Here is a 23,168-nt window from a genome sequence, read left to right as displayed (position 1 = left end):
GTTGATCTTCATTCAAATATCACGTGATTACAAGCTAAGTTTTTTTCAAATAAAATTAAAAGTTAATCGCTAGTTTTTTCTTGCTTTTATTAGATGTACTATTATTTTTACAATATACAAAAATTTCTATCTCACATTAACCTGATTGTTTGATTACGTATAAGAGGGATATAATCTAATAAGCTTACATTTATACAGCGATGCAATAGGCGTATACTGAGAACAGTTCCCTATTACGCTTTTAGTTCATATTTTTTCCATAAATGTCGCTGGAGTTACACACGTTACGAACGAAAGCTGTTGAACAACTTTAAATATTTCATTTCATTGATCAGTTGTCATGGCAGCTAATTACAAACGTTTAATGTTAATATTAATAGAGTATTCTAAGATTACAATCAAGATACTTTTAACAACAATTAAAACTAGTTAAGAACTAGAGAAATTAAAATAGTGATACATATAATGATCACCAATATAGATGACATTTTAAAAGATTTAGGATGGGATGATGGATTTCGAATACCAGTGGCTAATGAAGAAAACAAGCGTCTTGAAGAAGAAGTAAGAAGTTTTTTCTCGTTTTCTATTGTGTTTTATTATATTTTAAAATATATATTTTATTTAATTATTGTTCTATTTTATACTAGATTGAAAAGAAAACAAAATACAAGATGTCTTTACATAAAAACTTGGAATCTATGGAAGAACACTTAAAGATGATTAAAAAGCATGCTATTAATATAAAACTTCAACAGGATTTAAATCAAAACCTTCTCACAGCACATTCAGCACAATTAGAGAAAGAAGATCATTTATATAGATTAAGCAATAGTACAGAATCAAATCTTCGTCATGAAATGCGAGATTTTAATAAAACATGGAATGATATAAATGAAAGAGTATCAAACATAGAGAAGGATTTAGCTAAACTGACAAAGAAAATAGAAAGTTCTAAAAAAGCAGTCAAGTTTGATGAAAACAATCTTCTAAGGTGGGAGGAAGTATTAAACAGAAAGGAAGAAGATAATGAATTGATAGAAGAGTACATGAAACAAGATACAAAAAAATATAAGGTGACTAATATAAAATATTGTGCCAATAAAACTGAATATTAGATAATGTTACTGATATTTTATAAGAGCTTTGTTATCTACATTGCAGGAATTAGAACAAAAACGCCAGAAGCTAAGTATAGAAGCCGAATCTTATCGACAAACAATAGTAAAAGTAGTTAATGAAGCACAAGAAATGGAAATAGCTTTAGATAGAACTGTTAAACTTTATGATGAAGCATTAAAAGAACGACGACAAATGATAAACCAATGGACACAAAGTGTTGCTGTGTTGAAACAAAGAGATGATAATATACAAGCTAGTTTAAGGGTATAATAAAACATAATTTGGCTAAATGATATATAAATTAAATTTCTAATAATTTCATGCACAGGAAATAGAATCACTTCGTGAAATCGGAAAAGATAAAATGGATCTTCTACATGAAACAGAACAATTTTTAAGTGATCAAATTTTGAACAACAAGCAACTCGAAGAATTGATTAAAGAATCTGAAAAGAAACTTCTTATTATAAAAAACGAGAATCGTAAGATTATGGATACGATTGGTACATATGAATTTGAGGTAAAACAAAAAATAGAGATCATAAAGTAAAATATAAATACAATTATATAAAATATAATACATATACATGCTAATATAAATACATATTTATTATTGATATTAGCATCGCACTCAGAAGAAGGATGTAGAAAATTTGAATCGCCGTATGCAACAAATAAGAGCAGATATAAAACGTAAAAAGAATGAAATTGAAAATAAAATTATAAAAATGGAAGATTGGAAGAACCGAATTAAAGATTTAATTATGACCTTAAATGAAATTGATGATCAAAAATTAAATGTAGAGGATAGAACAAAGCAATTAGAAGAAATGATTGAGGTTGGTTATATTTATATAAGATATATAAAATTTAAGTAATACTGTTTAAGTAATACATTTCTCGAAGGAAGAAGAAAAACGTAAATCTATTATTATCAAAGAGACAAATCATCTGCAAACAGCAATTTTACGTACTGCCAATCAAATTTCCGAATTAAATAATGAAAGAAAAATTCTGGAAATGCAAAATCGAAATGAAATAAAAAAATCTGAATTATTAGTAATCAGCTATGACAAAGAGAAAAAAATATTGGAAGAGAGAAAAGAATCATTATATCATGTTGAATTTACACTACATAAATGTAAAATGAAATTAGATCGTGTTAAAGGTCATGCCCAAGATCAAACAGAATTTAACAAAAAACAAAAAATGATTGAAGATTTGGAAACTATATTATCAGAGAAAATGAAAATAGCTAAACTGCTAAAAACACAAATTACAAATTTAGAAGTAAGTAGATATTTATATATAGATAATGTGTAATTTATATATAATTTATGTATGATATAGATTTGTTTCATTTCTAAATTAATCTATTTATTTAAAAATTAATCTTCTTGACAAATCAGTATGATAGGAAAAAAATCACTAATAGCATAGCAAATGACAGTGGAGAATTAGAGCATCTACAAAATAAAAAACAAGATTTTCTATTACTTATGGATGGTGGTGAAAAAACATTAAAAGTAGCACAGAGTCATAATGAAGAAAAACAAGTGGAAGAAAATATATTACGTCTCAAAGTTTCACAAATAGAACAAATGATGTCAAATGTTGGAGATAAGGTCTATAATTTGCAAAAATATAGACTTACACTAGATGCTGTGAGTTCGGGAATTGAAAATTAATTTCTTAACATAACGTTTAAATTTGCATAAAATAAACAGACATTTTCTTCTTATATAATACTTATATAAAGATTATTAATTCTTACAATTTTATCAACAGGCATTAAAAGAACGCGAAGAGGAAATTGCAGTACAAAAAGAAGCTCTTGTAATTCAAAAAAGAGTTGTGTCGGGTGAGTGTTCACAATTACGTAATGCTATTTCTGAAAGAAAGAATCGAATAAAGCAATTACAAGCACGATACGACAACGGTGTTGCTGTATTTGGCAGTAGTACTGATGGAACACCTATTACTACAACTTATCTTAAAATTCAAAATGCCCAAGAAAGATATCTTTTACAAGAGCAAGGTGATAAACTTGATGAAACTATAAGAAAGACAGAGTATGAAATAGAAAGTATGGAGAACACATTGAGAATAGTTAATGCTTGCAATGATAAATTCAGAAGTAATTTGAGTACAATCACTGAAACTGGGCTAGATCAAGAAGAACAAAAGAAACTTAATGAACAATTATACAAAGAACGAGAAAATCTAAAAAAATGTCAAATGCATGTACAACATTTAACTGAAGATTTTCAGGTATGTATTCACAATGAATTACATAAAATAATCAAAACCTTATTGTAATAAAAGTATATTATATAGAAGATGCAACATAATTATACTTTATTACTTGATGATATACAAAGAGCCAAAGAAGAGAAAGATAACAAAGAACAATATCTCTCTAATCTTAATAAACAAATAGCTGAACAAGACGAGAAAATATCCAGAGCTGAAAAGAATCTTCGAAAAGTACACAGAGATATACAAAATAAGTGCACTTGTACTGAAGATAGTTTGATACTTTTACAGGAAGTATGTACATTTATATATGAAATATTAAAAAACTTATTAGAAATTGATAATGATCCTGTTTCTAACAGTTAAAATATTTTTTAGAAAGATGTAAACTTACGTGAAATCCAAGAACAAAATGCATTGGCTCTTGAAGATATTGCAGAATTTACAATTCGCCATGTGGAAGTAGAACCTTATATAAAGAAACTCTTAGTAGCCAAGAATATAGAATTACCTTGCATTTCTAGATTAATAGATCAATCACCTGTAATAACTCGTTGTGGAAGTACTACAGAATCAACTGAATGTATAGTTAAAAGTACTAGTCGTACTAGTACATTTCCTTCTTCAAGGGGAAGTGTTAATAGTGTTATTACATTGGAACCTTGTTTTGATAACAGTAAGTACTACTATTCCTTATGTAATAATTTACGAGAGTTCGTATCTATATTTTTATTATTTCAGTAAGAAACGTTGATCATCCATCACAGAGAGATACCTTAACAAGCAAATATTTAAAATGTGGTAAAACATCAACAGAATCTAATGTAGCAACAGCTAAGAAATAAATGATACTTTGTACTTCGATACTATTAATAATTTATATATCTGTACAAAACATTTCTATAAAATATTAAAATAATAAAATAACAAAATATTTCTATAAAATTTTTGTATTGTTGTTGCCATGTTAATAATTTTTGGTTTATTAATAAAATGCAGAAGGTGGTAAGAGTTTTACATTATTTGGTAATGAAAACATTGATTTATCATTATACAAAGAATCATTATACAAAGAAATAGAGTATAAATTATTATTCGTGCTATACATAAGTAAACTATCTAATTCATCAAATTTATTTCTAATATAATTAAATGGAATCACAGTATCTATGTATTCAAATTTATTGTTGTTTTTATAGTCTTCAGAAGAGAGAGGAAGAGATGGCACAATTATAGATATATTATCATTATTAAACAATGAATTATTCTCTCCAATGTTTTTAATTGAATAATTTTTTATATTCCCTTTAATATTTCTATATTTTATTTCTGAAAGTGGGAATTCTAATTTTTCTTTTAAATAAACTATTGATAGCCATCTATCAAAATATTTACTTAGTATTTCTAAGTCTCCTACAAGTTTTAATGTTGTATATTTTATTCTGCTTTCATAGTGAAATTGCATAGTAAATAAAGAATTTCTTAAAATTTCTCTTAATCCTTCTTGCAATAAAAACTTTTTATTTATATTTTTTGCATATTCAATATCTCTTTTTTTATCTATTTTTTTAGCTACATACTTCTTCCAAAACATAAGATACTTTTTCTGCATACTCTTATGTATGACAAACATAATTAACTTTTCCTTTTTATAAATTTTATAATTATCTTCACATTTTAGTTTCCATATCATAATATACTTATTCAAGACAAAGTAAGAAGCACGTTCATCTAATTTCTTTTTTTGTAACAATTTTAACTTATACTGCTGAGAAAACTTTTTCCACAAAAAAAGATATTGTTTAAAAATATTATTATTGTACAATTCAGTAGCTAGGAATATTCTACGTTTTTCTTGCATATGTATATTTAATTTTTTTTTCCATTTTTCTATGTACATATTCTGTATTTTAACAATAATAGTAACTGCTCGAGTACTTAAACTTAACATCTGTGTTTGTTTTCTTTTCTTATATAGAACATAATCTTGCAATTTATTAAATGCATTAGTAGAAATCTTTTTATGATATTTAATTAAACAAAGAAACAGTTTTCTTCTCATACATTTTTTATGAAATATGTATGATTTCCAATATAGAAAGATTTTTTGTTTCATTTTATTTTCTATAATTTGCTGTATTTTTCTCATAATATTGCATATTCTTGAGAATTGATAATACCATTGTACCCAAGCATTAAATATTTTAACTATAATTTTAAATTCGTAAAAAGTATTTGTCCTTTTCATTGTTCTTCTATCAATATGAACTTTATGAATGTACTAAAAATAATATTTAATTCATTATATCATATACATATAATTGTTATATAACTAAATAATTTATATAAAAATTATATAATATAATCATAAATACCAAAACAAATTTTTTTAAATATCTTCTTAGTAATTTTCGACAATGTTGTTGATCAGCCCTTTCTTTTAGAAATTTATTTTGGATTTTTGCATGATAATATGCTGTCCATACAAGATAATATTTTTTTAACATTTTTTTTTTATAATGACAGAGTATCTTTTGAACTTGTTCTTTAAAAACTTTTGTAGAATTATGTATAGTTGCCCATTTTATAAAATATTTATGCAATAAATTTGAGGTATATAATTTACAGACCTAACGAAGGTTATATGCATATTTATAACACATAATCATAGAAAATGTTAATCCTTAATATTACCTTATCAACTAGTTGTTTTTTAAATATATTTTTCTGTTTTTTATGTAGTACAAATACTTTCCAAATTGTTATAGATTTTTGAAGATATTTTTTTATTAAACTTTTATTATATCGTATAATTTCTATATATTTTTCCCATAATCTAAAATATCGCCATTGTATTATTTTGTTATGATGTTCATTAGATTTAATTATATTTTTGGATAAAATATTAAATACATTTCTTTTAAGTTTAATACGATACATATGATTTACTTCACACAGAGTTTTTCTTCTATGCAATTTATAAATCGCATAAATTTTCCAAGATTCAAAAAATTTTCGTAGAATCAATTTTGTGTAAAATGTTATAAATCGTTGATTGATATAATCACTGTACACATGCAAATAAAAAAATATATATTAATTTTAAAAGTAAATTATGCTATATACATTGCAATTGATAAACATTACATACTTTTGAATAATTTCTCCTATATTAAATTGATTCTTTTGACAAAGGTAAGGATAATATTCCGAATTATTAATATAATTAAAAGATTTGTATATTGATGGAAGATGTTTAAACCAACTACGTAAAGATCGTAATTCCAAACTACGCACAACATACTTATTTTTTGTTGATTGCATAATAATTTAAATCTTGAAAAAACACATGTAGATAATATTTGTTACTTTGTAGTTTAATGTTCCTTTCCTATTATAAGCAGAAATTGTTAAATGCAAAATTGAATTTACACAAAAAATTGAATATATATCGCGTTTGAATTTGAATTTGAGCATTAATCAAATTCACTAAAACTATGTAATTCTAGAGAGAAAAATTTTAGATATATACTTGCAGTAAAATAAGAGAAACGCAATGATACGTGCTAATATCAATATTATAAATTATAATTAATATAATATATAATTCATTATATAATGTATATAAAATTTTTCCTTAAAATTCTTTTTTTCATAATTATTCTCCGACGTATTTTTGAACACATTTGTTGGAGGAACTTCACGAAGTGAAAATCATGAAGCTAATCTGATTGGTTCAACTGATTCCATTCGCGGAAAGTTGCCGTTAAAACTAACGAAATATGAGTGTTTTATTCTAAAGTTACAATCACAATATTCCCGATGATTATTTAAAAAAAAAAAAAAAATAGATAATATCGCAAAGTGAACTCAAAGATGTAAGTCTATTTACAATTATAAGTATTTATGATAAATCGTAAAAGACGAAACATATACGGTAGTAGTATGTTTTTTATTGTAGCTGTAATTAAACGAATTAAATTTTATTTTTATGTACAATATTGTTCAAGTTCAGATAAGTTTGATATTTTCATCACAATTAATTCTTTATCATCTAGCCTATTATTAGCATCGTTTAGCGAATTAGTGGTGTAATATAGTATGCAGTTATTAAATATTGCAATTATATTTTTTAATATTTACAAATAACCTTATATGTCTTAGTCAATTCAATGTTTAAATTTTCATTATTTAACAAGTTAATCATATTAAGAATCCATTAAAAATACTGCCAACTAAAAGTAATATTTTTGTTCATCCAATACCTGCACTATAAAAGAATTATTTACCCAAGAATATTTCATAATTTATATTTGTAAAAATCTGTCATTACTAATTTCAGATACAAGATAATGATATAATAATATTGAATATGTTAGTTTATTAAAACATCATGTCAGATAATAACTTATCATATACTACCTATGGCATTGATAGCCGTGGCAGAATAGTACATATTGATCCTGGTGTTTCACATACTAACATAAGACGTCTTCCAAGTATAGATGAAACTTTGAGAAGACTGCGTACAAATCTAAGTTCAGATCGACAGACTAGTGTATCTAATAATGGTGAGATAATAATATTAAAAAGAAAATATTGATATGGAATAATTAACAAAAAGAAATCTGTTATTATGTAATATAAATAGAAATTTATTATTATTTTTTTTATAGAAATGTCTGACATACAATCAGCTACATTATCAACTGAAGAAACTAATTTTCAAACTCCTGTAACCACTTCAAGTGGTCCTGTACTTTCCATTGATGTAACTGATGGGGCATCATCTCCTAGTCATGATTCTAGTATTCCAACTTTAACTTCAGAAGATGAGTGAGTACCATTATAACTTATATTATTTAATATTTTTAATTAATAATAAAATTATATTTATAATATCACACAAAAAATATATAAAGATTTTAACCTAATTTAATATCTTAAAAATACAATATATGTTTTAGTAAGAGATATTGTTGGGTTTGTTTTGCAACCGATGAAGATGATGCAACTGCATCTTGGGTAAAACCATGCCATTGCCGAGGTACAACAAAATGGGTTCATCAGGGATGTATACAGCGTTGGGTTGATGAAAAACAAAAAGGTCGTGCTGGTGCACATGTAGCTTGTCCGCAGTGTAATACAGAATACATTATCGTTTATCCAAACATGGGTTAGTACAATATAATTATAAAATATTAGTTAAGTATTCAGTAAATGATATAAATAGCTAATAATTTTAGGGCCATTGGTTGTAATACTTGATACTATTGATGGAATTATTTTTCGAGTATGTCCTTTTATTGCTGCGGGCATAGTAATTGGATCTATATATTGGACAGCTGTAACTTATGGAGCAGTAACAGTTATGCAAGTAGTTGGTCATAAAGATGGTTTAACTATGATGGAACAAGCTGATCCTTTGGTATTATTAGTTGGTCTACCAACTATTCCGATTATGTTAGTTTTGGGAAAAATGCTAAGATGGGAAGATCAAGCACTTAGTCTTCTTAGACGACATGCTTGCAAAGTCCCTATCCTAAGGCACTTTCTACCTAGTAGGTAAGTATTCTATAAAATATTTTATTTATTTATAAAATTATGATTACATCAATAAATGAATAAATCTCTAAAACAAACAAATACAAGTTTGAGATTACATATAACTGTTATAGTTATTCTGATGATGATAGAACACAATCACAAGATGTTCCACCAATGAGTGACCCAGTATCTGCAACTCGCGTACTTTGTGGAGCACTTCTTTTACCAACTATTGCTAGCATATGTGGAAAAATATTCTTTGAAAGTGTAAACTCAAATTTTCAAAGGACATTGCTTGTACGTATACATATATTTTTTATTTAAATATGTATTGTAAACAGAAATTCTGGTATTTAGATACTCTTAAAAAATATCAGTATCGTTTGAACAAATTTACAGGGTGGTGTGGCATTTATAACTATAAAAGGTGCGTTTAAAATTTATCACAAACAGCAGCAATATGTGAGACAATGCCAGCGTCGTATAATGGATTACACAGACAGTAATGTAGCATTGTATAAAAGAAAGCAAAGTTCAGAAAGTAATCAAACTAGCTAAATCAGAAAATATGAAACAGTAATAAATGAAAAACAGTATAATTTTACAGATTGAAGCTATCTTAATATCTGTTTTTCCTTTTCATTTTATAAAATGTCTTTTTTTTGTATTGTAGTATATTGCAATATTACTCAAAGTCTTAAAAACAAAGATTTATGAAAAATAGAAAATGATGTATATAGAAAATTACATAAATTCATTTTTTAAATTACTATATTATAATATCATATTAATTCTGAACAGATATAGATACTAATTTTTTAAATGTTGCCAAAATAATGAAGGTGCACTTATAATTTTTGCAATAATCTAAAATTATAATAAAATAAATGTATGGAGTAATAGACTTTATTTCTTATACTGCACAGATTAAAACATTAAATATAAAGGATTAAATAAAAGTAGATAAGAAATTTTTTAAATTATTCTTGAAAGTTTTTGTATTATGTAAATTATAATAGGTAGATATGTGAAATTGTAAAAATTTATATTACATTAATTATTACTTACATATTATTATTGTTATGCTACATTTTGGTAAATTGTCAATAACAGGCATATTTCATAAGCAAATTTTTATTTAATATAAACATTTGACTGATGTAGTCTATAAAGAGTAAAGTTCAACCCAGATTCCTATACAATATTGTAATCGTATAACCCTTGCTGATATTATACATTTATTATTTTTTAACATACATTTTGTAATATTTCATGATTTAACATTTTCAATAAAAATTTCATAATCAAGATTTTCAAGGCAAATAAAAGTTTATATTTATGTGTTCAGCAATATTAAATTGTATATAATTGAATTTGAATTTTGAAAAAATTATTTACAAAAATTATATTTTTTAAAGACTACAAACATATTCGATTATTTAATTTCCTGTAAGAACTAATAATCAATTACTAAATAATTATTAAGTACAATATATCTTCAGAAAATACTGTATTTAATTAATCATTAAATATAATTTTGTTGATTTGCAAAAGTATTAATCATCAATTAAATATAAAACTTAAACTATATGATACAGAAATTATTATACATACACTTCAATATTTCTGAAGATTTGTCTTATATATACAAATTATTAACTTTTAATTTAAACAAGAAATACATATCAGTACAACAAAGCATCTTACATTTTGACTTTCATTTGTACTATATATGAAGCAGATATTTGTGATATAAAGATAAATTATCTAAACATTCTATTTTAATAATCAATAATGACTTTGGCTTATTAATAGTATAATAAAAAATATGCACATATCTATCAATTATATTAACTTTTAATATTAAAAAAAATTATATAATAATAAATAAAATAAAAATATGACGTCTAATACATAAAATCAATATCAATATTTAGCAATAATTTGTTTCTATATCTATTTTTACTTTTACTTATTGATTATATTTCTTTTGAAGATACATACATTGACATAAATATGTATATATACACAAACACATTTCATTTAAATCCAAATGAACGAAAATAGTTTTGTTTACAATCATGTAAATTGAATAACTTATATTTGTACAAATACCCTTTTGTAAGTAAATACTATTAATATGTAAAAAATACATACTTCTATAAACTAAAAGATGTGATAGAAATATGTATACATTATCACATCAAAGGTGGCCCTGTATATTTGAGATTATGCGAATAAAAGCCTGGTGGTTTTTCTGTAACTACCAATTGAACTTCTTCAATAATATCTCCTGAATCTGTGCAAGATTTGGAATTAACTGTTTTGAAAAAAGTACATGGTCCAGGACCTTTTCCAGAATCATCTACACCATAAGGGGGACTAAGTATATCTAAAAATGCAGCTGGTCCTTCTATGCATGAAATCTCATGCAAGTTTTTATCTTGCGGTGTGAGTACACAAGCAGGGGAATTCTTGTGGAGTATCACAGGTTTGTGCCTAAATGCTTTTATTTCTTCATTCATATTTATATGATCACCATTGGTCTTTAAAGTAAAACTGTTTATTTCAACAGTACCACTGATTACCTACGATATTATTTAAAATATACTTAGTCTCTTATAATAATACTTAAAACTTATAATTGTATAAGATAAATATTGAATTTTATTATGAATATTTATAGATCATTTATATAATACTCTATGATATTTTAACTCTGAATATTGAAGGATATATAGAAATAAAAAATACTACTGTATTTATAAATTTAAATATTTACATGTCAAGTATATGTAATAAATGTACCTTGAGAAAGCCATGCATTCTTGGATGATCATGCATAGGCATTGTAACACCATGTTTTAACATAAAGATTGCAATAGTCATATCTTTATTTTCAAAAACAACAATAACGCACATCGGAGCAGATTGTACCTTTACAAAATCAAGAATTTGTTTGTCTACCTTCACATCTTCTGCAGTGATTTTATTGATTAGACTCCACAAATTATCGAAGTTTTGTTGATATAGTTTATAACCTGCATTTCTTCTACTGCCAAATGTTTTTAATGCTTGTTTCCATAATATTTGTATTGCGGAACTCATGGTTAAAAGGGATCACTCTCGAAATAACTGTTTTACACGAATTCTGTATCTTTTTAAACAAATTCTCATAACCAAATTTATATCTTCTTAGGAAATTTTTTTTTTATATTAATTCTTATGTACAGTCTTAAATGTTATTGAACGAATGAATATCTTTAAACAATTCTAAAAACACTTGTGAAAATGATTTCACATAGAGGTTAATCAAATTAAATATGAATATAAAGATCTACTACTATTGCTGCCATCGAAAATAATATGAAAAAAGTAATTTAAAACAATGAACAGCAATACAACAATTCACATCTTTCTTTCTTCATCATTACATTCTTTTTATTTTTTCGTAATATTATTTGTGTCAAATATTTACAAAAACAAAAAATAAAAATCTAAATTCTACTATTTTAACTAAAAATATAAATTACTAAAAATTCTATAATCTGATTGGGTGCAATCATTAGGCTCTTTCATAGAATCTTTCACAGTAGATAATGTCATATATAATACTTGACAGTAGTATCCCTATAGTATTTTTTAAAATATTACATATTTTAAATGTATATATATCTAAGTTATAATATATTTTCATATTATATATTTTAAATATATACACATATATATAACACGTATACATATATATGTAAATTAAACTACGTTAAAAGAAGAAAAGAGAGAAATAACATCGAAGAAGTTTAGATTTCATTTTGGTTGGATAAAAATGTTCAAATTTCGCGCCATTACCCATCATCTTATTTCTTCCTCGAAAGAAGAAAATTTAATCTTTTTGTGAAACGATTTTTAACATTATAATTACTATAAGTTAATCGAAGCGCTTGGTGTTACTTTTAGAAAACTTATTTAAAGTAAATTGCACTTCAGTTTGAATTTTAGAAGAAAATCGTTTGAAAAAAAATAGTGAACATTATCGGTACGTGTAAAAATATTTTGTAATTCGTATCACCCGGAATTCTTTTAGAATATCAACATTCTAAGCAAAGTAAAAAAATTATAGTGACATAAGAGCTGTACTATTACCGGCCGATTTAAATAAAGTCGATAAAACATAACTCTGCTACAAATAGTAACATCCAACTAATAGTTAAACGTGATTGACAAAGGGAGGTGTTAGTTTATTATAAACAATAAAAATAGAAAAAATCGAATAGAGGGAGGCACCCGCCATTTACAAGTCTGTCTATTGATTTCGTATGGTTTTAAAGAAGTTAGTGTATTTAAAACTTTACCATCCTATGTGAAAATATTTTATTTGATTGAAATATATTAAAACAATAACTAAATTCTGAGTTATTGAAAAATAATCTCCTATAAGTGAAGCACAGTATAAAACAATAACAGAGTAGATTATTTGGCTATCATATTTTAATGTCAATACACAATGATAATTTATATTTACAACTAATAATTCTTCAAAATTGTTTAAAATTAATCATATATCAAGTTCAATTTTAATATGAAATGATTCTATGGCTATAAAAAATGATGGAAGTATACCCTGCTTTACCAAAATTTATGGTGCAAGAATGCCCAGATGAAGATGATTTGACAGATATCGATGATGAAGTATTTGTTAGAGATGGAAAAAATGGAGGATTAAAATTAGATGAAGATGGTGGAGTTAAACGGCCCCTTATGGCGCCACGTAAAAAATTTAGAAAATTTTATAAAGTTGGAGTACATAGATTACGTTATAAAGCATATTTTACACCCATTTGTTGTGGGTTCATAACATTAGTATTTCTATTAGGCTTCATTGCCTTTTTTATATATATTGCTAATGCATTTCCATCGTCAATTACTATGCTTAAACAATTCCTAACTCATGAATTAAAATCTTTAGTAAGCAAAGTACATATAATTCCATGTACATCATTGTCATCAAAGATAATATGGAAAAGAACAATATCAAAATTTACTTCAGAAGCTCCTTTGAGAAGCAATGATGTTAATAAAGATGGAATTGAAGACATTATTATTGGATTTAGTACAGGTTTGTACTTTATGTATTTATAATTTATATTTATTTATAATATAATTTTGTTTTAATATAATTTTTAATTTTTTTCATATAAAATTCCAATGTTTTTATAAACTTTAATTTTCTATGATTTTTATGCTTTATTTTTTTCAGATATCTATTTTATAATCATAGCATGTCTGTTATCATTTACAATTACAAAGGTGAATAAATAATATGTTATGTTATTAATAATAATAATAGTTGATATATACTTAGTGCGTTAATATATGATATTGATACATATTTCTTATAATTAGGTTTAAATGCAGAAAATACTCCAGGATGCTATGATTACCTTAAAAACCAAGTACCTTGTTTGGGTGGAATATTAGCATTAGATGGCAAAACAGGAAATACACTTTGGATTCATTGGACTGTTTATGGAATTTTCTCAATAGACTGTGGACTGGACATAACAAATGATAAAATTAATGATTGCATTGCTTCAGGAGAAGGTGGAATGCTTTATGCAATTAATGGACAAAATGGATTGAGTATATGGAAAATATCAAACGAAGAACTATCATCATCTGAGCATTCAATAATTTTTCATATATACAATGCAAAATTTATACCTGATACTGATAGAGATGGTATTGGTGATGTTATTGTAACAGGCACTATTCAATCTGACTTATCACGTAGCAGCAGAATTCTTATTGTATCAGCAAAAAAAGGACATATTCTATATACCATTAATACCCCAAATATAGAATTATTTTCTATTCCACAGACAATTGTACATCCGGATGGTGAAAATATATTTGTTTTAACTGCAAATAATCAAATGCAATCAGGTGCATTGTATATAGCATCTAGTACTAATTTTATGCATGGTAAATTGGTAAGTTCATTATAATTATACTGTGAAATACATTGATATTTAATATTGTTATATTATATATATATATGTACATGTATGTATATATGTTTATATAGAAACTAAAGGAATTGCACCATAGCTCCGGAAAAGCAGCACTGTTACCTCCTGTTTTGGCAGACATAACAATGGATGGAATTGCAGATATTGTTGCATCTATGTTTGACTCTACTATTATAGCTTATGATGGATTAACTTTTGATCCAATTTGGAATTACACTGTCCCTAATTCTGAAATATTAAGCAGTCCATTACCTGGTTATTATAATGATGATGAAATTCCAGATTTTATGGTAAAACATGAAGTAGAATCAGAATTTCCCAATTATACCATGTCTATGATCATTGATGGACAAACTGGACAACCTTTACTAGAGAAACCAATAAAAGATACTTTAAATAAACAGATATCAGGTTTATCAGTTACTATTGATGGTTTTGGCAATGATTGGTTTTTACACTGGTCTAGTAATTGTTCACATAATGAAGATTTCAAAGGAACATATCGATTTTCGAAAAACAAAAATTTTCTGTCACAAACTGATTTATGTAAAGTAATATTTAACTCAACATTAACTACAAATCTATTAGCTTTGAGTCAACATGTTGGACCACCTGGTATAACTTTATACTCATCAGAAGAATATAAAATATTAGAACTTAATAATTCTGTTGACATAGAAAAAGAAATTGATAAATATTTAGAATCATATCATATAGATTCAATAGACATTGATACTCCAAAAATATATAAAGACTATGACAAAGGAATAATGCTTAAGCAGAATAGAGATGAGAATATACTTGAAGAATTAAATAATTACAATCAAAAGATTCCTGAAATGACATATGAAAATCAAGAACACTTTGAAGGAGATAACAGATTTGATACTAATTTTCAACTAAGTAACTTAGAAAATGTAGATATTGAGAATTCTTTTTATCATAAAAATAAATGGATTACAAATAAAAACTTAGGAAATATAAAAGAATATGATACATTATATGATAACAATAACAGTAATAATAAGGGAGATGATCAAATTATTGATTATTCGCAAATGGATGAGTTAAGAGAACAACGTAGACAAGTGAATAATAATGATACAACAAATAGAGATTCCGTAATAAATAATAATAAACATTTATTTTCGTCAATAGTTAGAAAAAAAAGAGTTAAACAATCAAATTACATATTAAATAAATCAATGAATTATAATAAACAAAGACAACGATCCAGTGGTATATTATTACCTTCTTTTGTAGATTCAAAGGAAGGAAATTCTGTAGATTTGATTTTCTCAACTTTTGGTTCACTATTGTCAGAAACATCTATTACATTGTTACGAGAAGATTTAGATTGTATATACAAAAAAAAAATATTATCTAAGAAGAATATGCATCATAGAAAAAATGCAGATATTATTATAGAATGTTTGAATGAACGTAATGATAATTATAATTTATTTGAAAAAACAATAAAACAAAATAATATTAATATTGCACTTGGACAAATGACAGTATACAGAATGAAGTTAGAATGTGTTTGTCCTGAAGATATATTACCTAATCAAGTATGTAAGACCATTGCATCTAAGCAAAGTTGGCCAGAATATTTGGGATTATATGGCAATGGATATTTTAGACCATTACATAGAAATATTTAAAATTCATGAGAAAAAATTTTTTATGTAACATGTAGTAATATTGAATTAATCTTTCTGAGATATTATGGAACTTAAGTACAAGTATCAATGTGAAAAATTTAGATATTTATATAAAACATTAATCAGAATAATTATTATTTACAAGAAATACTATAATATACAGAATTCACACGTTATAAAACATTTACTAGTAAATGTATATTTGATGGTAGATTTGCATTTGATTCTGATTATACTTACTCAAACATCATGTGCCATTAAAATGTAAAGATAATATATTATAATGATATGATACATTATTATATTTTTACAGATAAAACTGCATATTTTATTAATCTTGATAATATAAATGCCCTGAAGTTTAATAGATCTTTATATCGTCGAAAACTTAGTTGATTCTTTGAATAAACAATTTATCCATACTGTAGCAAAAAACACTATAGTATATTTGCATGAATTGTTTGCTATTCTTTGCTATTTAATTAATATAAAAGAAAGATGTTACAAATATAATTACCACCAAATATAATTACCGATCTAAATAATTTTTATAAGCAAGTTCCTGAAATATAAATTCTATTGTAATGTGATAAATATAAATAAATGTCCATATTAATTCATTAAATACAATATTTTTTGTCATTATATTTTTTTTTAATATACTTATATTTTTGTATTATTAATAATATTAAAATAATAATTATATTTATTTTAGTTTAAGCTTATTACTCAATCAAAAAATGCAAGGATTATCTATTTTTTCAAAATAGTAGAATCATCATTCCTTGTTTGATCAATATGTCCATTATTTTCTACAGTGTACGTAATGTGATTCTCTACTGTTTCTTCACAATTAATATGTATTTAAAATATCAAGCGAAAATATTTACATATTAAAGTATAACTTTATATAAAGAGAGAAATTTTCATATATTTGATCAGAAGGTATCTAAAAAGCTTAAAATTAAATCAGTACATATTAATCTCCCTATATTTGTGTGCAGTGAATCAAATATGGCCTACTAAATGGTTGCTTTTTTAATTGATATATTTTACTTAACATATAATATAAATTACAGAACTATGGCTACACATTGTAAATCAATTGAACTTATAACTCATCAAAAATGTAGACATTTTCAAGGATCAACCGCATTTCAGTATTTTCCAACAACACAGGATAAAAATATACGTTATGACACTAAAATATTAGACACTGTTTTGAAAAATATGAAACAGCAATATTGCATATCAACACTACAATCAAAGTTGTTTAAGAATGTAGAAACACAAACAGATTATAGAGAAAGTGAGACACAGACACTACCATGGGAACCTCAGTACAAAATACATCCAGGTATAATTATATATAGAAATAAATATAGTATATTATGAATATAATTTTATTTTTTAATTAGGTCATAATCCAGAAGTACTGACAGTGACTCATTTAACTTGGGATCATGGATTACCAGCAGGAATGCATGAAATTGAAATTATTAATAGAACAAAAATGAGAAGGGCTTGGGAAATGTTTCTTCCACCAATGGACACAGAAGCTAATATTAAAATACGGAGATGTATAACAAAAGCTTTAGAAGAAGAGCAATGGGCATTTAGAGATGCAGTAAGTACATTGTTTTATATATCTTCAAAACGTATATAAATCATATAAATATATATTTAACATCGATTATTTGTTGAGAAAAGGAAATACAATACATAATGGATCTGCGTCTTCAGTTAATGGAAAAACTTTCACATTCAAAAGAATATAAACATAATGAGAATATACAAAATCGCTTCAAACGTTTGAAAAATGACTTAGGAATGTATAGAGATGAGAAAATAAAAGTTATTAGACAAAATTTAAAACGAGATTTGAGAAAATTGCATAAATCACATTATGATAAAAAGCAGCTTCAAAAAAGAGATACTATACAGTCATATATTAATCATGCTTCTAAATTGTATAGATCACAATTAAATTTTGAAAAATATTCTCCAGGACAATTCAGAAAAATGAAAAAGCAGTCATCAAGAAATGATAATATTCATCATGAAAGTATGATCGTAACTTTAAATAATTTATTCTCTTATTTTATACGTCATAATTTTAATTAATATTTTTTACATATATGAAAATTATATTTTACTCAGAAATAAAAAATATTGATACTATATCAACTAAATTACCAAGTTATAAAGAATCGAAATCAAAACATGTATTACCAACGGAATTATGTATTCGTCAAACAAGATGGACTGATGATAAATTAAAAACATTATACATGGATTTAAAAGCAATGAGGTTAAATATTATGCCCTCAGAGACATCAACATCAATGAAAAAGAAATATAAAATTCCTATTTTACCATCTACACCATATAGAGTTCAGGAATACAAAGATACATTGTTAGATCAAGCAGCATTGTGTATTCAAGAAACAATTAGGGGTAGAGCAACTCAATGTATGGTAATGTCATATATTTTATATTATATTTATTATTTTCTATGGTCCTTCCTAGAAATATTTTATATTTCTTTGTAATAAGAACATGCTTAATTTCTGTAGAAATTAATGTATTTAATTTATTTTTTATAGAGATATACAGCAAATAATAAAAATCAGAATAATCCAGATTCTTATACATAAAAACTTTTAATTCATTATAATATTAACTTTTAATTCCATCAATTTAGAATTAAGAGACGTCTATCTTAAATATTGAAAAAGAATAATACTCATTTATAGATGTTTGAAGGTAGAAATAGATGTAGAGAACTAATTAAAGAACTGCAATTTGCTTATGATATTATGGATCATAATAATGAAGTAAAGCAAATAGAAAAACAAGAAATAATTGATATTCAACATAAAGAACGTAATAGATTATTACAAGAAGAATGTTTGTGTGAAATTTTTGATTCTTTAGAAGGAGCAACTGTATGTGGAATATTAGATCATTTAAGTAAAGTAAGAAAACTAATGATTTTCTGCTGAATCGTATCATCTATTTGTTATCAAGTTGCTTATATACTTTTTAATATAAGGAATTGGTAAGATTGAAAGATGAACGCAATGCACATATATTTGCATTATTTGCTGAAAAAGAAAGATTAAAACGTGAAGCAGCAGAAGCTGGACGACGACAGTTAGAACGTAATCGTTGTAGGGAATGCAATGAAATGTTCCGGCAAATAATAAAAATAGATCACGATACCGTAGAAATTTATTTAGATGATATTATAAAGGAAGAAATTGAAGAAATATCATATCAGAATGCTGAACAACATATCTTACAATTTTTTGATCATGTGGACAAAATTTCAAATAATACAATAGGAAAGTATGTTACCACACAGTTTTATTGTTCATTAGTATAATTTAAATACTAATACTATATCTAATAAAATATAAAGTATATGTGAATCAACAAATACTAATGTATTAACATTAATTAAAACTGTTCTAGTATGACGGATTTTGAAGAAGAAGAAATGGTAGCAGATATGATTTATAACTTTGTCTTACCAGAAGTAGGAAAATTTAATGCTCGACAACAGATTAAAAAGAAACAACAAAGCTATTTACAAAGTGCACACGCAATATTATATGAAAATTCATCAGATTCTCTACCTGTTGAATTTATAAACAGCGAAGATTCAGAAGAAATCAATAAAGAATTATTATTCCAGGAAGATTCAGATTCAGAGGAAAGTGTATAATGATTGATCTAAAATTGAATTCAAGCAAATTTAACTTATAAATAATTTATGATTGAAATTTTTTTTATAAAAGATACAATAGCTATGAATTTCATTTCAATATGGTACTTTATAATTCTTTTGAAAAGTTTAAATGTACATTCACTCCTTATATCTATGTTAGAGTTATCTATAATCCATCCAATTTTTTTTTCTATATAATACAGTTTATCACATTTTTACTCTTCAAAGAAAGATATGATTATTATTGATCTGATCTATAAGAATATTAATTATATGCCAGGAATGTAGTATAGAAGGGATAAATCTTTTTTTTATTAATATATGAGATTTAAATATCTTCGAGATATGATTAAATTTATGAAATACTGTATTACTTATTTTTGACAAATTTGTATAATTTAAACATAATGTAAATATGTATAAATTTAATTGGTTATATTTATTAAATAATAACTCAAAATGCACAGTATAAAATTAACAATATTATAATAGAACATGCCTTTGAACAAGACCTTACTATTTACAGAAAAGATTTAGTGTGAAGTAGATGGGTATCCCTCTACTGCATTTCCTGCAAGAAGATCTGATATAAACTTTTTAAATTTGACATCTTTTGCATCATTTGAAGGTTTTCTTTCTACAATTAATTTACGCTTTTTAGCTTTTAATTCTTTCGTTTGAAGGGAATCAAAGTCACGTTGATTGATAATATCAATATGTTTTCTTTTGCAAGTGTCTATAGAATCAGGCTTTTGTATTTCTTCCCTTGCCCTACTTAATTCAGCAGTTAAATCACCCATTTTTTGTTTCCATTCTTCCAGATGCTTTCTCATTTCTGCCAACTGTGTATCTTGATCATGAATCTTTTTTGCTTGCTTTTGAAGTTTCAAATTTTGGACTCGCATTTGAATCATTTGTTTTCTCATTCTTAATTTCATTTTAGTTATTTCAAATTTTACAAATGTTACAGAAATTTTATTTCTTTTAGTACGACTATAAATTTTCTTAAATGTTTGGTTTAATTTTTCTGTACTATAACTATGCGATAATGTAGTATTATTTGAACTTGTAGTATGATGTGAAATTATTGAACTTCCACTAGGCAATTCATAAGAACCCACATTACTAACAACAGATGTACAAGTACTATGTTTTAAATCTGGTAAAATTTTTTCATCAAAGTGTTCCATAGCCATACTACTAATATCACGTAATTCTTGCAATATTTCATGTGGTGTAGGTAGAGTCTTTGAATCACGAATCAAACGAAGAACACGAAATATTTCATCGATTACCTAATGCATCAAAGATACTTTTTATATTAGAACTATGGTCTAAGTTAAAGAAACTATCATATTCACCATATATGAATATAAATTTTGAAACTCATATAATGAATATGATGGGATATTTCTTAAACTTTGTCATATCGTTTAATTATAACAACTTACTTTTCCAGGAATGAAGCAACATAAGTTTAAGTCCACATATTTGATAAACGTCATTGATAACATTGATATTCTTGTCTCTATTGCTGTTAATATTCCACAATGACGTGCTAAGGGATGACTTCTTCGTTCAGATTCCCTACGTGGTAATTGACTTTTTACTGCACGTAGACATTGTGCATGATATTTTTCCATAAGATTGAAACCACGATTTAGTAGTTTTTTACAAATTCGATCAAATTGTTTACATACCTGTAAGTTAAAAAGTTTATTTTTTCACTTAATAATCACATGACACAATGTAGTCAACATAGACTTATATGTATCTTACGATTCTGTATCTAGAAATTTCATCGTAAGTAAGGTTAGAGAGAACAGTCTCCAGCACAATATCAGGAAGATCAATTATGTTCAACATGTTTAATAATTCCAAGAGAAGTTTCACATATATCCATAATTTCTATATGATTTGAACATACAAATATAAAATTAAATCGAAATATCTGCCTTATACTAAGTATGTACTAAACAATCCAGTTCAATCAAACTGATAAAAATTTGACTTCTACTATACACAATATGTAAACAGTTTTTATTATCAAGAAGACTTAAAATCATATTTAAAAAAATTAATTTAATTTAAAATATATTCGTAAAAATAAAGTTACATACACATAGATACATATATAAGAAGTAAGTAGATAAAACTTATAAAGTATGACATTAGTTGTTAATTATATAAAAACTATTTGTTCCTGACAAATATATACACATCTTGTGATAATGAATTTTAATACATAAAATTTATAAAAACAACGAATATTTCTATAAAACATTTTGTAAATTTTGTATAAAGTGAACACAATAGATGTTAAATATTTCGGACATTTTTTTCTACATACTCCTTATATTTTTATTTTTATTCGTTTAAAAAAACCATAGTTTTGATTGAAATCAACATTTCATAAATATTATTTCGATCAATTTCATACTTTTAAAGTTCACTATTTATGTATCATTGTCAACAGGGACGCACTCATCACAACCAATTTTCAATTTGATTCATACTGTCCAATATGACAAAATATAATAACAACAATACAATCTTAAATGAATTGAAAAAAGTACTCGTTTAAAACTATTTCATCATCTCACATTTTAGATCACCTATCACTTTAAACATAATTATTATAAATAAATTCAATAAGTTATTGGTCAAGTTTTTCGGAACAAAAAATCCTAATTCATATTCGATATTACTACTTTGCTTTGAATACTCATTGATATAAACACGTATGAGCAATATCAAATTTTTCTCTACGTAAGCCTAAAATAGTCCAACAAACCATCCAATTAAAATTAAAGTTAC

General features: G+C 25.2%; 7 protein-coding genes across 14 annotated transcripts; 4 read left to right on the top strand and 3 right to left on the bottom strand.

The window, feature by feature from the left end:
- The first annotated feature begins 278 nt into the window (after window positions 1-278).
- On the top strand, window positions 279-4,323 carry LOC124423864 (coiled-coil domain-containing protein 39). The gene is made up of 11 exons (XM_046962156.1): window positions 279-564; window positions 651-1,076; window positions 1,165-1,386; window positions 1,451-1,642; window positions 1,746-1,961; window positions 2,029-2,412; window positions 2,532-2,786; window positions 2,911-3,393; window positions 3,460-3,672; window positions 3,757-4,054; window positions 4,120-4,323. The coding sequence occupies exons 1-11, from the start codon at window positions 466-468 to the stop codon at window positions 4,221-4,223; spliced, it is 2,892 nt and encodes a 963-aa protein (XP_046818112.1). The 5' UTR covers window positions 279-465; the 3' UTR covers window positions 4,224-4,323.
- Window positions 4,294-6,892, bottom strand: LOC124423865. 2 transcript variants are annotated; one of them, XM_046962157.1, is made up of 4 exons: window positions 6,530-6,892; window positions 6,073-6,445; window positions 5,754-6,008; window positions 4,294-5,659 (listed from the first exon to the last, which is right to left on the bottom strand). In XM_046962157.1, the coding sequence occupies exons 1-4, from the start codon at window positions 6,700-6,702 to the stop codon at window positions 4,364-4,366; spliced, it is 2,097 nt and encodes a 698-aa protein (XP_046818113.1). In that variant the 5' UTR covers window positions 6,703-6,892; the 3' UTR covers window positions 4,294-4,363. The 2 variants fall into 2 exon arrangements, with proteins under 2 accessions (XP_046818113.1, XP_046818114.1); XM_046962158.1 differs by having other exon boundaries at window positions 5,530-6,008.
- Window positions 6,893-7,103: 211 nt separating this feature from the next.
- LOC124423709 (E3 ubiquitin-protein ligase MARCHF5) lies at window positions 7,104-10,233 on the top strand. Of its 3 annotated transcripts, none has more exons than XM_046961767.1 (7): window positions 7,104-7,256; window positions 7,721-7,949; window positions 8,055-8,214; window positions 8,346-8,554; window positions 8,625-8,943; window positions 9,075-9,222; window positions 9,325-10,233. In XM_046961767.1, exons 2-7 carry the CDS (start codon window positions 7,772-7,774, stop codon window positions 9,481-9,483), a joined length of 1,173 nt encoding a protein of 390 aa, XP_046817723.1. In that variant the 5' UTR covers window positions 7,104-7,256; window positions 7,721-7,771; the 3' UTR covers window positions 9,484-10,233. The 3 variants fall into 3 exon arrangements, with proteins under 3 accessions (XP_046817723.1, XP_046817721.1, XP_046817724.1); XM_046961765.1 differs by having other exon boundaries at window positions 9,057-9,222; XM_046961768.1 differs by having other exon boundaries at window positions 7,118-7,256; window positions 7,884-7,949; window positions 9,057-9,222.
- Window positions 10,234-10,884: 651 nt separating this feature from the next.
- On the bottom strand, window positions 10,885-12,423 carry LOC124423965 (2-aminoethanethiol dioxygenase). Its single transcript, XM_046962376.1, has 2 exons — window positions 11,734-12,423; window positions 10,885-11,513 (listed from the first exon to the last, which is right to left on the bottom strand). Exons 1-2 carry the CDS (start codon window positions 12,031-12,033, stop codon window positions 11,124-11,126), a joined length of 690 nt encoding a protein of 229 aa, XP_046818332.1. The 5' UTR covers window positions 12,034-12,423; the 3' UTR covers window positions 10,885-11,123.
- Window positions 12,424-12,765: 342 nt separating this feature from the next.
- On the top strand, window positions 12,766-17,229 carry LOC124423961. Of its 2 annotated transcripts, XM_046962368.1 has the most exons (4): window positions 13,900-14,041; window positions 14,183-14,232; window positions 14,329-14,915; window positions 15,011-17,229. In XM_046962368.1, the coding sequence occupies exons 2-4, from the start codon at window positions 14,205-14,207 to the stop codon at window positions 16,616-16,618; spliced, it is 2,223 nt and encodes a 740-aa protein (XP_046818324.1). In that variant the 5' UTR covers window positions 13,900-14,041; window positions 14,183-14,204; the 3' UTR covers window positions 16,619-17,229. The 2 variants fall into 2 exon arrangements, with proteins under 2 accessions (XP_046818323.1, XP_046818324.1); XM_046962367.1 differs by lacking the exon at window positions 14,183-14,232 and having other exon boundaries at window positions 12,766-14,041.
- A 143-nt stretch (window positions 17,230-17,372) lies between these two features.
- On the top strand, window positions 17,373-20,390 carry LOC124423962 (cilia- and flagella-associated protein 91-like). Of its 2 annotated transcripts, XM_046962370.1 has the most exons (8): window positions 17,373-17,563; window positions 17,698-17,975; window positions 18,037-18,245; window positions 18,329-18,683; window positions 18,779-19,095; window positions 19,375-19,596; window positions 19,674-19,969; window positions 20,096-20,390. In XM_046962370.1, exons 2-8 carry the CDS (start codon window positions 17,702-17,704, stop codon window positions 20,346-20,348), a joined length of 1,926 nt encoding a protein of 641 aa, XP_046818326.1. In that variant the 5' UTR covers window positions 17,373-17,563; window positions 17,698-17,701; the 3' UTR covers window positions 20,349-20,390. The 2 variants fall into 2 exon arrangements, with proteins under 2 accessions (XP_046818326.1, XP_046818325.1); XM_046962369.1 differs by having other exon boundaries at window positions 17,373-17,975.
- A 47-nt stretch (window positions 20,391-20,437) lies between these two features.
- On the bottom strand, window positions 20,438-23,119 carry LOC124423963 (F-box only protein 28). Of its 3 annotated transcripts, none has more exons than XM_046962373.1 (4): window positions 22,792-23,119; window positions 22,131-22,259; window positions 21,803-22,051; window positions 20,438-21,646 (listed from the first exon to the last, which is right to left on the bottom strand). In XM_046962373.1, the coding sequence occupies exons 2-4, from the start codon at window positions 22,215-22,217 to the stop codon at window positions 20,885-20,887; spliced, it is 1,098 nt and encodes a 365-aa protein (XP_046818329.1). In that variant the 5' UTR covers window positions 22,218-22,259; window positions 22,792-23,119; the 3' UTR covers window positions 20,438-20,884. The 3 variants fall into 3 exon arrangements, with proteins under 3 accessions (XP_046818329.1, XP_046818330.1, XP_046818327.1); XM_046962374.1 differs by lacking the exon at window positions 22,792-23,119 and adding an exon at window positions 22,702-22,720; XM_046962371.1 differs by lacking the exon at window positions 22,792-23,119 and adding an exon at window positions 22,472-22,675.
- Between the last annotated feature and the right edge of the window lie 49 nt (window positions 23,120-23,168).

The sequence above is a fragment of the Vespa crabro genome, chromosome 4, assembly GCF_910589235.1.
Source record: "Vespa crabro chromosome 4, iyVesCrab1.2, whole genome shotgun sequence".
Lineage (NCBI taxonomy): Eukaryota > Metazoa > Arthropoda > Insecta > Hymenoptera > Vespidae > Vespa > Vespa crabro.
This window is presented reverse-complemented; position numbering and strand designations above follow the sequence as displayed.